At 41.3% G+C, this 13,986-nt stretch overlaps 1 protein-coding gene across 1 annotated transcript in view; it reads left to right on the top strand.

Moving 5' to 3' along the window:
- Positions 1 to 13,986, top strand: part of EIF2AK3 (eukaryotic translation initiation factor 2 alpha kinase 3) — a 65,051-nt gene extending 51,065 nt beyond the window's left edge. Inside the window, exons 12-17 of the mRNA XM_045019169.1 lie at positions 315 to 464; positions 1,257 to 2,034; positions 7,601 to 7,768; positions 8,615 to 8,716; positions 11,565 to 11,627; positions 12,816 to 13,986. Coding sequence (XP_044875104.1) covers positions 315 to 464; positions 1,257 to 2,034; positions 7,601 to 7,768; positions 8,615 to 8,716; positions 11,565 to 11,627; positions 12,816 to 12,992 — 1,438 coding nt within the window. The 3' untranslated portion in view covers positions 12,993 to 13,986. The remainder of the gene's footprint in view (positions 1 to 314; positions 465 to 1,256; positions 2,035 to 7,600; positions 7,769 to 8,614; positions 8,717 to 11,564; positions 11,628 to 12,815) is intronic.

Genomic DNA, 13,986 nt, shown 5'->3' with positions numbered 1-13,986 from the left:
TAACCCTTTCCCCATCTCTAGAGAATGACTGAGAACAGAATGAGACACAAAGTCTCGCCTTTTATGTTGCTCCTTCTGAACTGAAATCTCTTGAGTGTGCTCATTACTGCTGAACTTGCAATATCTGTAGCACTCTTAACTGCAGGGAGAGAGGCTGAGGAATTTAAGATGGATCTTCCTGAAGTCTGTGCAGAGTAATACCAATAGGCCAACTCATACTAGTCTGGCTTTGGTTAAATTTCAGTGCTTAAATCCTCTTCAGAAATGCCTGAGTAAGACTGCTGCTTTATGTGATATTTTTTGTTTAATCCTAGGGAATTGGCTCGTGAAAAGGTGATGCGTGAAGTTAAAGCATTAGCTAAACTTGAGCACCCAGGTATTGTTCGTTATTTCAATGCATGGCTGGAAGCACCACCAGAGAGATGGCAGGAAAAAATGGATGAACTCTGGATAAAAGACGAAAGGTAACATACAATTTCTGTATCTTTTTAAAGCGATACTGTGTTTGGTGATGGGATGGGAAGGCTGATGTATTCAAGAAGTATAGAGACCAGCCAGTATAGACAGGGTTCATACACTTTTAAACTAAAGTTGATGGACTTAATTAACAATGTACAAATATGTTACATCTTGTTTTTAAAATATTTCTCTTAGCCTGTGTCCACCTGCCTTTTAATAATATTCCGTTTTGTGCCTATGGGAGATGCTAAAGCACTTTGCTTGACTTTTGCTCTTGGGCCTTTGTGGGATTAGAATTTTCTTATTTTGCTACAATGTAATTTTAAACTTTTATAACCCTGGCTTCAGTTTCCAAACTGAATACAAAAGCATCTTTTAATCACCATTTCAAGAGATAGCCTTTAGTTTAATCCCTTCTGTGCTACAGTAAAAGCATAATTATGCACAATGAACACTGAGATACTGCCTGCTAAAGTTTTTTGTTTCATTATATGACTTCTGTGTGTTCATTAGGTGCATTTCAGGATTTTTGATTAATAGGGACGTCATAGTATATTACAAGCATAGAGGGGAAAACACTGCTGTTAGTAAGAAGTATAAATAATAAAGGATCCTGATTGTTAATGATAACTCTGCTTGTGTTTGCTAACTTATTACTATGATATGCTTTACTTTGCACTAGCAAAGCTAATAGAGATCTTGCTAGATCCCCTTAAATGATCTGTATTATCTGCAGACAACGCATTTAGGATTAAACACAATTCTGTAGTATTAATCTGACTTTCCTTTTTTTTTAGTACTGATTGGCCACTCAGTTCTCCCAGTCCGATGGATGTTCCATCATTCAAAATTAGAACAGAGCCATTCTCTACCAAGGAGCACATTGAAGTTATTGCTACTTCATCACAGAACGTTAAGTCTTTCTCAGTGGGGATAGCTTGTGGCCAGTCCGATTCCTCAGAGAGCCAACTTTCTCCAGTGGAGTTCTCTGCCACTGACAACCGGGACTTGAACCAGACAGCAGATCTGATGTTAAACCTGCAAGACAGTGTCCTTACAGATTGTGATATAGAGGACAGTACTGTTGATGAGACTGATCCAGGCCACTCCATTGAACTTTGTTCTCCAGCTGTGCCTGGTGTACGGCTGAGAGAGAGGACCTCTTCCTCCATTGTATTCGAGGATTCTGGCTGTGATAATACTTCCAGTAAGGAAGGTAACAGAAGTGATGCTTCACATGACTACTGCCATTGTGCGGAAAAAGCAACAAGTGCAAAAGGATTTGAGAATAGGAAATCTCCTTCAGGAAGCTCCCTGTCTGTTTCTCCACCAAGACCAACAAGTTTAAGTCTGGACCTTTCTAAAAATACTGCAGAAAAAGTCAAACCCACCTCGCCAAAAGTGTACCTCTATATCCAGATGCAGCTGTGCAGGAAGGAAAACCTCAAAGACTGGATGAACAGAAGATGCACGATAGAGGAGAGGGAAAGAGCAGAGTGTCTGCAGATATTCCTGCAGATAGCTGAGGCAGTTCAGTTTCTTCATGGTAAAGGACTAATGCACAGGGACCTCAAGGTTTGTATTGATAAGGAACACTATCAGATCTTATTCCCTTTGACTATCCAGCATGATCTAGTGAACAGTGTGCATCACTAGAAGCCTGGAGCTCCTGAATTGTAAACCTAGTCGTGTCTCTAACTCACTGTGTCCTTGGGCAGGTGGCCTTTCTCCCCTTCTGTGGCCTTGTTTTTGCGGCAGTGTTAGTGCAAGTTATTTGCATTCCAGTTACCTCCTCTTGACTTAACCTGGCTCAAGTGAGAACAGTCACACTGCAAAACAACGCGTGGGTAGCAGAGTGTATTAACAGCATGGAGTAGCCGAGTCCGCACTGCATTGTTAGCTTGAGCTTCAGCACCTCTTGAGCTTCAACCCATGCCCGCAGATAGGCCAGTTAGCTCAAGTTTAAAGCACCACTTTAATCTAGCTTGAGTTTTTTGGTGTGTGTATGGGATAGAGCTAGGGATAGCACTAGAACTCGAACTGAGGCTGCAGTAAAGCCAAGCCCGGTCTTTTTTCCACATTGAGGTAGTAGACCGTATCTCCTATCTTGGCAGGGTGTTGTGAGGGTTAGTTAATATTTGCGCAGTGCTTTATAAATACACTTGTCCAGGTGGGGTAAATATTACCATTAATTATGGCTATGAAGCTTTCCCAGCTATAGGATTATTCCTACCAGGCACAGTTAAGGTGCATTCATTATGACATCCTTTAATTCACTGTTTCCAGTGGAGTTACTTTATGGTAGTGTACACCTTAGGTGGTTGAGCTAAAAGCCATAGTTGGTTTCCATTCTGAAATCAGTTCTACAATTCAAAGTGAACCAGCTCATACTGGTATCTCTCTTCTTCCCTTTGCTGTGGTGATACTGCCTAGGTACTCTGGTTATCAAAGGTAAAAAGTGCTGTCACTCCAGAATTGAAAACGAAACTACTCCCAGTTGAAGTCTTGGACCAATGCCAAAACCTAAGTACAACTGGTCTGAGGGTTGTAATGACTTTATAATGTCTGATATCTATTAAAACATCCGGACTAGAAGTGAATGCTGTTGGCCATGGGGAAGCTGTGGTAGTGTTTGTTTCTAGTTCTGATGGGTTTGAGATATTGAGGTCATAAATTAAAATTGCATCATTCTGATTGTCATTGTACCTTTTCCCCCTTTACTTAAATTCTGACCTGACGTTAGTGGCTGCTACCTCTAGAACTTCTAGCGTTAGAATCACTATTGTACACCATCGGTATGTGCTGATGAATATCGAAACTTAGATACTATTTGTACTTCACTGTTGCTGCTTCTCCTAACGAATTCTGAGAAACTGAGTCCCGTGCTGTTGCTGACATCAGAGGTAGTTCCTGTTTGGTTGAGGAGCTGTCATTGCCCAATTAATGGGAGTAAATATTGAACTTGGAAGAACAAGATAAAGTCCACTCTTTTTCCCCACTTATCTGAAATGTTGTTATAGCTCCTCAAACATGGAAACAGTAACTATTTTGACATCGACTGAAACACATAGGCTGTGCTGGGGAAGGCAGCCATCACAGGTACACAGAATTTTAAGGTTTGTGAAACTAACAACATTTTACAGAGTTCAAAATGAGTTACAACAGCAAAAATATGCCAGAGTTAGAAACACTGGGAACCAGTCCAGATATTTTTGGGACCAGCAAACTTCTTTTACTATTGATTTTTTGAACCAAGAATCAGAAATTTTAATCCCTGAGAAACGGAACAGAAGGATACTTTTCAGGTACTTGAATTGTAAACATATTGGTACCTTGCCCCACCCATGGAAAAAATGTTGTTAAAACACAATAGTAATAATAATACTATAGGTAAGTATCTTACAGCTTTGCCTTTCATCGGGATCAGTGGCTTAACCTGGTTCTCCAGTACAAGGGTGCTGAGGTGGTTCTTTGAGTGCTTGCTCATGTCCGTTCCATTGTAGATGTGTGTGCTCGCCACATGCCGATGACAGAAGCTTTTCCCTCAGTGCTATCCATAGGGGACCGGCTGTGGGGCCCCCTAGAGTGGCACATATATGCCACGGTATAAGGGGCACTGCCGGCTCCCCCCCACCCTCAGTTCCTTTTTGCCAGAAACTCCAACAGTGGGGAAGGAGGGCGGGTCCTAGAATGGACCTGAGCAACACATCTCAAAGAACACCAGTTGCAGAACAGGTAACTGTCTTTCCTATAGATCTTGAGTTAGAGCTCTGACCTTCTAAACCAGCAGTTGTGAGTTAGAATCTTACCAAGGGCCTCCTAAAAGTTTTACAGACACTGGCCAGGAGGCGGATAAGATCTAAATCTCTCCCCTTTCTAAATTCTTGCTTAGTATAAGCGGCATTAGGGGTATTCCCTTGAATGAACAACATTCTTTATTGAGTGTCCAAAAGAAGTGTCTAAAATCTGTATCTTGCAGCTACGATATTCAGATGCTGTTTTAGGAGGGAAGCTTATTTGTGTTTTCTTGGCAGAATCAACAAGCTGGTTCATTCACATTTCTGTGGTTCTTGAAACTTATTGGAACAAATCTTTACCTAATTCTGTGGCTTGTTCAATATAATAAGAAGTTGTTTGTACCGTTTTAGTAAGTAACCACACTTCATTAACTGTGTAGTTCCAGGATTGTTCATTATAAATACAGATATTTAAGGCTCTCACTGATCAGAGCTGGCCTCATTTCAAGGTAAAAGGAATTCATGCTATTTCCTCAACCAATGAGATGTCACACTTGGATTTCATTGGAAGGGAATGAGCAACGTGAACCTAAAACTGTCTGGTTTTCATTATAATGCCAGAATGCGCTTGAAAAGGCATTATCTGACCCCAAAAGAGAAAAGAGGCCCATTGGATGGGGCAAATTGCAGACAGAGTTCCCTAGCCAGGCAATAGTTTTCCAGAAAGGCAGTTGGCTCCATTGCTGACATGAAAAAAGCAAACTAGTGAGAACTTCATCTTGGTCAAAGAATGCTCTAGACAAGTTGTCTGAGTGATTGCCACATGCCTCTGAAGTTTCCTTTTGACCTGTTACCTTTCATCAGAGTCTACTGCTTGATTTTTTTTTTTTCCTCTCACGGAAGTTATTCTTCCTTGTTTACTCATTGGCCTGTTTTTGCTGTCATTTGCAGTGTTTGCAAGTTCCAGATCTCCTTGATTGCTTGAAGCTATAGGCTAGGTAAAGGGAAAGACGATTGAAAGAATAATATCTGTTCTTGGGGGTCCAGTTCCCCTTCTTTTTAGAATCCTTCACTCTCCCTATCCATAACACTTTCTTCCTTTTTCATTGTCTTGGAGGAGGAAGTGTGATCTTGTCTTCAACTTCCTGCCTGTCTGTAAACTGGAGACAAACTGGGGCTATGGTATCTAAATCACTAGTGGAGGAATCTGTGTGCCCAGCAGACTAGTTCTATACTAGTCTCAAATAGGTATTTTGATAACTCACCTACAGGAAGAGAAGGTTGGGGGAGGGAGAGTTTTTATTCATTTCAGTTGGGAGGTGTTCATACACTGGTGATGAGGGCCATATAAATACCTTTTATAGATCATTTTGAGGATGTTCTGCATTTACAAGGTGGTAATTATCCTGCACTGAAACTCTCAAGGCCAAGGTATTCATTTTAGGAAATTATTGTAGGAAACAAACCCTGAGGCTGAGTTTACCGGCCCTGGGAGTGATTATTACTGAATTAAGAAGGCACTCCCTGTCTAAAGATTTATACTATGTTCCTCTGAGAGCTATCTAAGCTTTTGACACACAATTCAACAGACTTTTGTTTGCTCTCACTCATCGCTCTCCCCTACCCCATGAGCAGGTGGCAATGGTGGAAAAGCCAAGGTAGTGAGGTGTGCTTTGGAGATGATGGTGGTCAGGTTTGTAACCATGATTTACTATTGTGGAAAAGCATTCCAGAGCTCCAGCTCTGCCAAGAAAGTTCTGTTCCCATGCTCCATGGTTAACGGACAATAAATGTGTCCTGTGTCCTCTCAGCCATGCACCTCTCCGTGCTCTGGTGATGAATTCTGAGGGGAGTAGACTTCCTCAACTCCCTCTAGCCATCTCTTCACCTAGCCCCATTCCTAATATCTCATCCATCCCTGCTTCTTCTGACCCCTTCTTAAAGTCCACCCTTCCTCCACTAAACTAACTCCTCTCATGGGTTTAATACCTGGGGTAGTGGGAGGGTAGACAGCTGTGTCTGTGGACATGTCAGTAGGAAGTCTGAGGGCATTGACCAAACAGAATAGAGACTTGCACTACATCATTTAGAAATAACCATCATTATACAGATGCCCTTTTCTGTGTACAGTATTGTGTGTATAGACACACACCATAAAGGTCATTATGGCTCAGAAGCTGTAAGGCACTTCTGAGCTGCTCTTTGTGAGATCATTCCATTTCTATATCATTCAGAAGTGGCTCTTGCTAGTGATTTGTGTTTTCTGGCAGGTAGTAAGCTGGGGCTGAGGCAAAGCTGAGACTAGTTCACTACTACATTCATAAACAATAAAAATATTAGATTTTAAATCAGGAATTACCTTTTTGTTCCATTGTGGATATACTGGTCTGGCTTTCTAGCAGTTAAATCAGCATAGTATCAGTAGGAAAGCAGGACTTAATTCTCAGTTTTCCGTTATGTTTATAATCTTGTGATTAAGAGTAGTGTTGCAGTCTGGATCAAAACTCCTCAGTGTGGTCTACAGGTCAGATGAGGGGACTGGGAGTCAGCACTACAGACGTCCATTCCTGACCCAGCCACTGATTTGTGACTTAATTCCCAACCCAGCCATGTGATCAAGGGGGGATCAGGAACCTCTCTGTGACTCAGGCTATGTCTACACAGCAATGTAGGCAGCGTTTAGGGTATGTCATGCTACATGTTGCAGTGAAAAGCAGGCTGTGTCCACACGGTGGCATGTAGCTACATGTCAGTGAAAGGCTCTGGCAGGGAGGAGGCTGCAGGGAAAGTGTTTGGCAGTCCCCTGCTGCATTCCACCTGCCAGAGCCTTGTCCCCACCACCAGAATACTTCCCTGTGGCGGGGAAAGGCTCCAGCAGCAGGAGACTCCACTGCTAAAAAGAGCAGTGTAGACAGGGAGACACTGCTTGGGTGAGTAGAGACCGTATTGGGTATATACCCAGGTACATACCCACAGACTTCAGGCATGTCTTTATCTGTCTACACTGCTAGTCACACCCCTGCTGGGGGGCTTTCCATGTAGGCACACTACATGCTGCCGAAAGAAGTGTGCCGTGTAGATGCACCTTGAGTTGTCCCCACTCTTACTCAGGAGTGTTTCCCTCAGGGGTGTTGACAATAGATATTTGTAAAGTGTGTTCAACCCTCTACAGGGAGGCAGTAGCCAGCCATTGTCAGTTAAAGGGATTTAAAGAAAGTAAGACTTCAATTAATGCTGAATTCTCTTTGCCTAGGCAGCTGGAATTCTCAGTTAAGTAAATTAATCTTTATTTTGCAGTTCACCTTTAATATAGTCTGCCTGAATGAATTGCTGTAAATATGGAGGTGAAGGCTTTTGTTTCATCTTTGTAATTCTTTTTTTCTCTCATTTGATTGGTTTTCCAGCCTTCCAATATATTTTTCACAATGGATGACATAGTAAAGGTTGGGGACTTTGGCCTGGTAACTGCTATGGACCAAGATGAGGAGGAAGAATCTGTTCTTACTCCAATGCCAGCTTATGCCAGACACACGGGACAAGTTGGGACCAAACTTTATATGAGCCCAGAACAGGTGAGATGTTTCTCTTGCATGATGCAGTGTCATGAATGGATTTAATTCTCTTCTTGAAGAAAGATGCAATATTTTTTTTAAGTTGATTTAATTTATTTCTGCCTACCAGAAAAGTATTGAGTGGTCAGGATCAACTTCATGCCTTGCATGTGTATACTCAGATATTGGGGTTATCAAGAACTGGAGTTCGGTATCCACTTGTGTACATACCTGCCTCTGTACACATCTTTCCAGCACTGACTTATGTGAACCCAGGTGATGGAGTTCACGCAAGCTTTTAAAAAAAAAAAAAAAAGTCCAACTGCATATGCAGGTGTTGGTGCTGGAAAAGTGCATATGTGAAATTGGGTGAGTACACGTGGAAGCCGTGTTGAGGCCCCACTGAAAATCTAGCCTAGGAATTGAAGGAATAATGACCAATATATAGCCGATTCCCAGGATGCAGGACCGTAATCTGTTGGTGGTTTTTTTTTTTTTTAAGTTTCGAGGATTATAACTTGATGTGATCAGAGTTCTGTTTGGGTTCTTATGCTGTGCCCATCAAAGTAAAATTTGAGTATGAACTGAAATCTGATATTGGCATTTTCAGTGTTACTTTTTAAAAAATACTTGTAAAACTTGTTCAGTTATGCTTCTAAGGAAAGACCATTACTGTTCTCCTCTATTAAGATAGAACCTGAACACTTGAATATAGTGCCTGACGAATCACCCTCTTCAGCCCTGTAAAGAATTGATTGTGTGCATTTAACTTAACGAGGGTTTGTGTGTTCCATAGTGATTTCAAATGCACTGATCAATACTGTCTGAACACTGCAAGTAACATGAACCTGATTTTGCATTTTCCAGATTTATGGGAACACGTATTCACACAAAGTGGATATCTTCTCTCTGGGACTGATTCTGTTTGAGCTGCTTTACCCCTTTAATACTCAGATGGAGCGGGTTAGGGTAGGTATGCTCTTGTGCAAAAATACTATTCTCAATTCCACCGTTTCTGTATATCATGTACTGTATGAAAGTGGCTTACCAGATATTTGCATGAGATTGTTATGATATAGCAGTAAGACATGCCAGAGTTGGTTGCAGTGTAATAAAGAATTGTTTCTGTCTCACCCACGAATCAGTGACATGGAGCAGCGTGCCTGACTTGTACAGTAGAGCAAATATGGGCAACTTAATTATGAGGCCATAATGTCTTCATTTCTAAAGCCATCTAAGGGAAGCTGTAGAACTAGAATTTACCAGAACTCAAAAATCTCATTACAGCTTTTGAGTTGAAACCCAATTCTTGGATCCATTTTCTATACGTCACCCTTCTGCCTTTCACCCCTTCCTCCTCTCTCTCTTTTCTTCTCCTCCTCTTCCTCCGAAACACCCAGGGAAGGTCCCTGCTGCTTTTCCCTGCTTTTGAAGCACAGTCAGAGTAGACTTCCTGACCTTAAAGCAGCCTTGCCTACTTCTCCAGCAATTGGGTGACTCTTGTTGGTCACATGTTGCATTAGCCAGGAATTGGGGAGAGGTTCATGGTTTTTCCTGCTACAGTCCGTTATATCCTAATTCCCACTTAGCAGTGTTCTGTTAGGAAAATCTGATTTAGAAAAATGCATATAGATCCTTCCTGGCTCCTTGAGAATTCATTCACAGCAGAAGAATGAGGGCCAGGGAAGGAGCCTGGCCTGCACGTGGTGAATAATGGTTTGTGTAGGAGAGGACAAGTGGTTGTGTTTCCACCAAGGTTAGTTATTGACACGAATGGTGGATTTAATTTCTTTGTGAAGTGGACTGTTTGGGCGTAGTTCAAATTTTGTCTTTCAGCCCTGCCAGTGAACATAAGTCTGGCCTGAAAGCATCTCTCCTAATACAGTATTGCACTCCACTGAGTAAGGAGTCCTAATAGCTGTGGGTTTTATAATCTATATGAACATGCCCCCAGAAGAGCAAAGGTCGCTTGAGTCACTTGTTATCAAAACCACTTCTAATTCTGCTTTTCCACTGTGAAATAGTAACATTAAATGTACTGGGACACATTCCCCCCAGAACACTTTCCTTCTCATTCTCAGGCAAGAAGCCCATAAAATAAGTAAGATCATTGTCTGTCCACTTTTTGCCATGGATGCAGAAGCAAACCTGTCAGTTAAGGGAACAGGACCCTAAATCACACTGCATAAGAGTGCTTCCTCCAGGGGCTTGTCTGTACAGCGATTTCAGCCAGGGTGTAAATCTGCAGTGCACCAGCAGTAGAGCAAAGCACCCTACAGAATTTGCAGCAGGATCCACGTGGACACTTGTGCACGTCAGGCTGGGGGGCTGTAGATTTACACCCCAACTTGCCATGCAGTGAGTGGCTGTTTGGACAAGCCCCATGAGTCTCTGGCTAACCAGAAGAGAACTCTCCCTTGTTTTTGTTTTCACTGTATTTTCTTCAGTGTTGTTTTGTGTGTGTGTGTGTGTGGGACCCTTGACTTCAGCTGATCCTGCACAGGAGGGCATTTTAGCTAATCCTGTGCTCACTTCCTCCCCCATCATCTGTCTCCCACTCACCTGTCATGCTGGTAAGGAAGGGCTGTTCAACTGGCTCTTTGAACTGGCCATGACTGAGCACTAGTAGCCAAAACTAAGAGCCCTCTCCCTGACTTGTAGCTAGTCAGCAGTGACTCACCCCCAATAAAACCTGGGCAACAGACAAGGAACTGAAGCTTAGGACTCAGAGCATGAGAGTCACGTCTGCCCCTTGCTCAGACCAAAGCAGCAGGGCTCAGGCAGATGTGGGGCTGTGGCAGTGCAAGTTCCTTCTAAATTAGAACACCAAATGCTGATCGATTTAGTCCTACAAAGAGAGCAGGATTCTTCAGACAACACCCTGCTTAATCCCAAGATTTCAGTGCCCTTTTCCCCTGAACCTGTTTTTCCTGGCCGTGTTCGAACTGCAGTCCCCACCCAGCAGTATGACTCATCAGGGGTGTAGAGTTCTCGGTTCCCGGATAATATTTGACTGACTTTAAGCTTCAGATTTTGTGTTCAAATTGCTGCAGATGGAGCCCTTTTAACAGTCAAATGCAAAACATCTCCTGTTTCTAAGCATGCTCAAATGGGTCATGGATCAGTACTGGAAATTAGGGAATTTCAAATTCATTATTAGCTGCAGCAGCGTAGTGATTTGTAACTATAATTGACTAGGGAAAATATTTCCAGTAGAGGGAGCCAACACATTTGGTATGAAGTGAACATGGACTGTAATGGAGATGGGTTATGTTGCACAAAGGCAACTAAGTTTCTAATGAATTATAACTAGAATTCTAATGAATTATAAAACTTGTAATCAATCTGTTCATTAGTCTATCAATATGAAGTAGGTGTGAGTATCCATATGGCTTTCTAACATCTGTAGCCAGTGATCTTAACCTCGAGTGTCGTAGGTGTAATACTGACAATTCCAAGTGTGTCTAGCAGTACACTGTCCATAATACTGTCAATGGAGCAGTATTAGGCAGGACCAGAAAAGCATTACTATGGGGAAGTGGCTGGGTTTCTTAGCGTTACAAACCCCGAACTCTTCTGTCATGTCTGTGAGTGCAAACTCTGCCCCATGGGAAGCAACGACTTGCATGTTTGTTTAAGTGCATAGTAATTCTAACCAATGATGCAAGTCTTAATAAACACTACCGCTTTTCTCTTGTTCATCAGCAGTATTAAAAGTATTGTTTGCATAGTGCATTTTTGTTAAGTTAGTATCTTAACTTTGAGAACAATAATTAAATGGGCAAGATGTTTAATGACCTTTTTAATATTGTTACAGACATTAAGTGACGTAAGAAGTTTGAAGTTTCCACCATTGTTTACTCAAAAATATGCACAGGAGGTAAATCTATTTGATCTTAGTTCTGTATTACAAAGTAACTGGAATGCCAAGTGGCAAAGACAAGTGAAGTAGTGTTAGCTGGTCTGTTTTTTAAACCAAATTCCTATTTCAGGTACTTTACTGTGTCTCTGAAATAAGACATAGTCATTTTAAAATCACACGGCTATAACCTGTACACAGATACCTTTTGCCCCACATAGTCTAATTGCTATGAGTTGAAAATATATGGTTTTGCTAATGTAGGAGCATGCACTTTACATGATCCCTTTTCCCATCCGTCCCATCCTCGTGTTTTAAATCCATATCGTAGTGCAGGAAGCAGTCCTAGATAAGTGAAACTGGGGCTGCACGTGAATTCACACACACACACATACCCTTGGGAACCAACAATAAGAGTTAGATCTCTTTAAGGGGAAAATTGTGTAAGCAAAAATATATCATGGGGCATGACATGCCATATTTTGGGGTTGTCAAATCTGTCCCCCTCTAAAGTAAGATAATTTCAGAGGAAGAGGGTCCTAATTTGCAAAACCCCTTCATGAGAAATTGAGAGTCTCATTTCCAGTTTCTTTTCTGGCTGCTTCAGCCCTGTACTCAGACTAGATCAGCCTCCTTCTCCTGCTACCACTTCAGCCTGGCTTCTACAGGTGTGGTCTGCTCTGAGTACTGAGCTGAAGTGAGATTAAAGGTGCTTTATTTCTCTGAAGGTACCATAAATATTTAGTTTTAACGATTTAAAATATTTATTGAATGTGTATCTGCCTATATTGTGCTTTGACACGTTGGAGTTTCCCTTTAAGACTAGCTACCAGGAGTTCCTTAAATCTAAGGATTGAGTGCATGCTTAAGGGAAACTTGGCCCGAGATTTGTAGAGTTTGTAAATGTGCAATTATTATTTTTCCCCTTTTGCTTTATTATGGGCCAGATTTGACTAGACAAGTGGGTCGTTTATCCTTTAGACATAAGGGTCAATCTGATGCCACTGTGCATCCAGATTTCAGGCCTTTTATGTACTCCCAACCACTGTGCCGAAGGATTAATGAACAAATTACTAGAAAAGCATTTTGGAGGTGTCTTCTAGTTGTTCATGTGTCTAAACCTAAAGCTAGAACATTAAATAACAAAGCCATTTGAAAATAGTTTTGCTGTCTGAAATGTCACATAGCACATCATTTGTTTTCTTCTAGTACGCTATGGTAAAGCACATGCTTTCTCCAAGTCCCACTGAAAGACCAGAGGCAGAAGACATCATAGAAAACCCTTTATTTGAAGACTTAGAACTCCCAGCAAAATCACTGCTTAGGCAGAGGTCACGGACAATGAGTTCCTCTGGAATTAAGCATTCAAGACAACCAAGCAAATAATTGGGCACAATTATCCTAAGTACACTCAACACATCTCAAAATGGTTATTCAGCAGGCCGGAACCTCTGTCACATAATGTTGATCTCTGAAACAGTTCTTTATTTCTCAGATTATGTAGAAAACATGTTGGATGGAGCTCAGTTAATCTTGTTTGCTATTGTTAGATGACCCGATGAAAGCCAGTAACTAAACTTTTTGCATTCCATTGCTCTTTCTACCTTGATCCTCATAGGTTGGTTGGTCCAGCACACTGCTTACATTTGTTTGGATAATGTAAATGTTAGCTGTCGGGGGAAACTGGAGAGATCTGTTTATGTAAATAGAATTAAAATGCTGTATTTTTATAGAATAAATTAGTCTCTAAACCTGATGGATATATTCCCTGATCACTTGCTCTCTGGAGAAATGAAGGTGATCTTGAAACTTTGAAAAATCATGACTCCATTTTTGTCCCTGGTGGGTAAACTGGGAATCTGCACTATTTTTAAAGTAAAAGTATCACAGGTGTACATACGGTCACTATTCATAGCCTGAAGAAGAAGAACTGGTGGATTGTATTTCTACACCATAGTAGATTTTAGGGAATGTGTTTTGTACTAACAAGCCTGTAGAGGGCAAAAGGAGGTTTTTGTCCCCCGCTCCCGAAAAAGGTTATAGATACTGTTATGAAGAGCCATAGTAAGAAATTAAGCATATATCAAAATCTTGAAATTCTGGAATTTTTAAACCTAATTAAGTCATAGGTATATTATGTAATACTGTAGATTTGTACTTTTCTAAATCAACTGTAGGCGTTAGTGTAATCTGCTAATTTAACTGCCTAATATGAAGCTTTTATTGTTCATTGTAAATATGTTCATTCTTATTTATAAAATGCAGAATCAATCCATTTGGGTTGGTGGTGTACAGAATGCACTTACTACAGTTGTGGAGTGCATTAATTGTGACTTCTTTCAAGTCTAAATGATTTAATAAAGTTTTTTATTTAAAGCTT

Source organism: Mauremys mutica, chromosome 5 (genome assembly GCF_020497125.1).
Source record: "Mauremys mutica isolate MM-2020 ecotype Southern chromosome 5, ASM2049712v1, whole genome shotgun sequence".
Classification (NCBI taxonomy): Eukaryota; Metazoa; Chordata; order Testudines; family Geoemydidae; genus Mauremys; species Mauremys mutica.
Note: the sequence above shows the minus strand (reverse complement) of the source record. Positions and strands in the feature narration are given on the sequence as shown.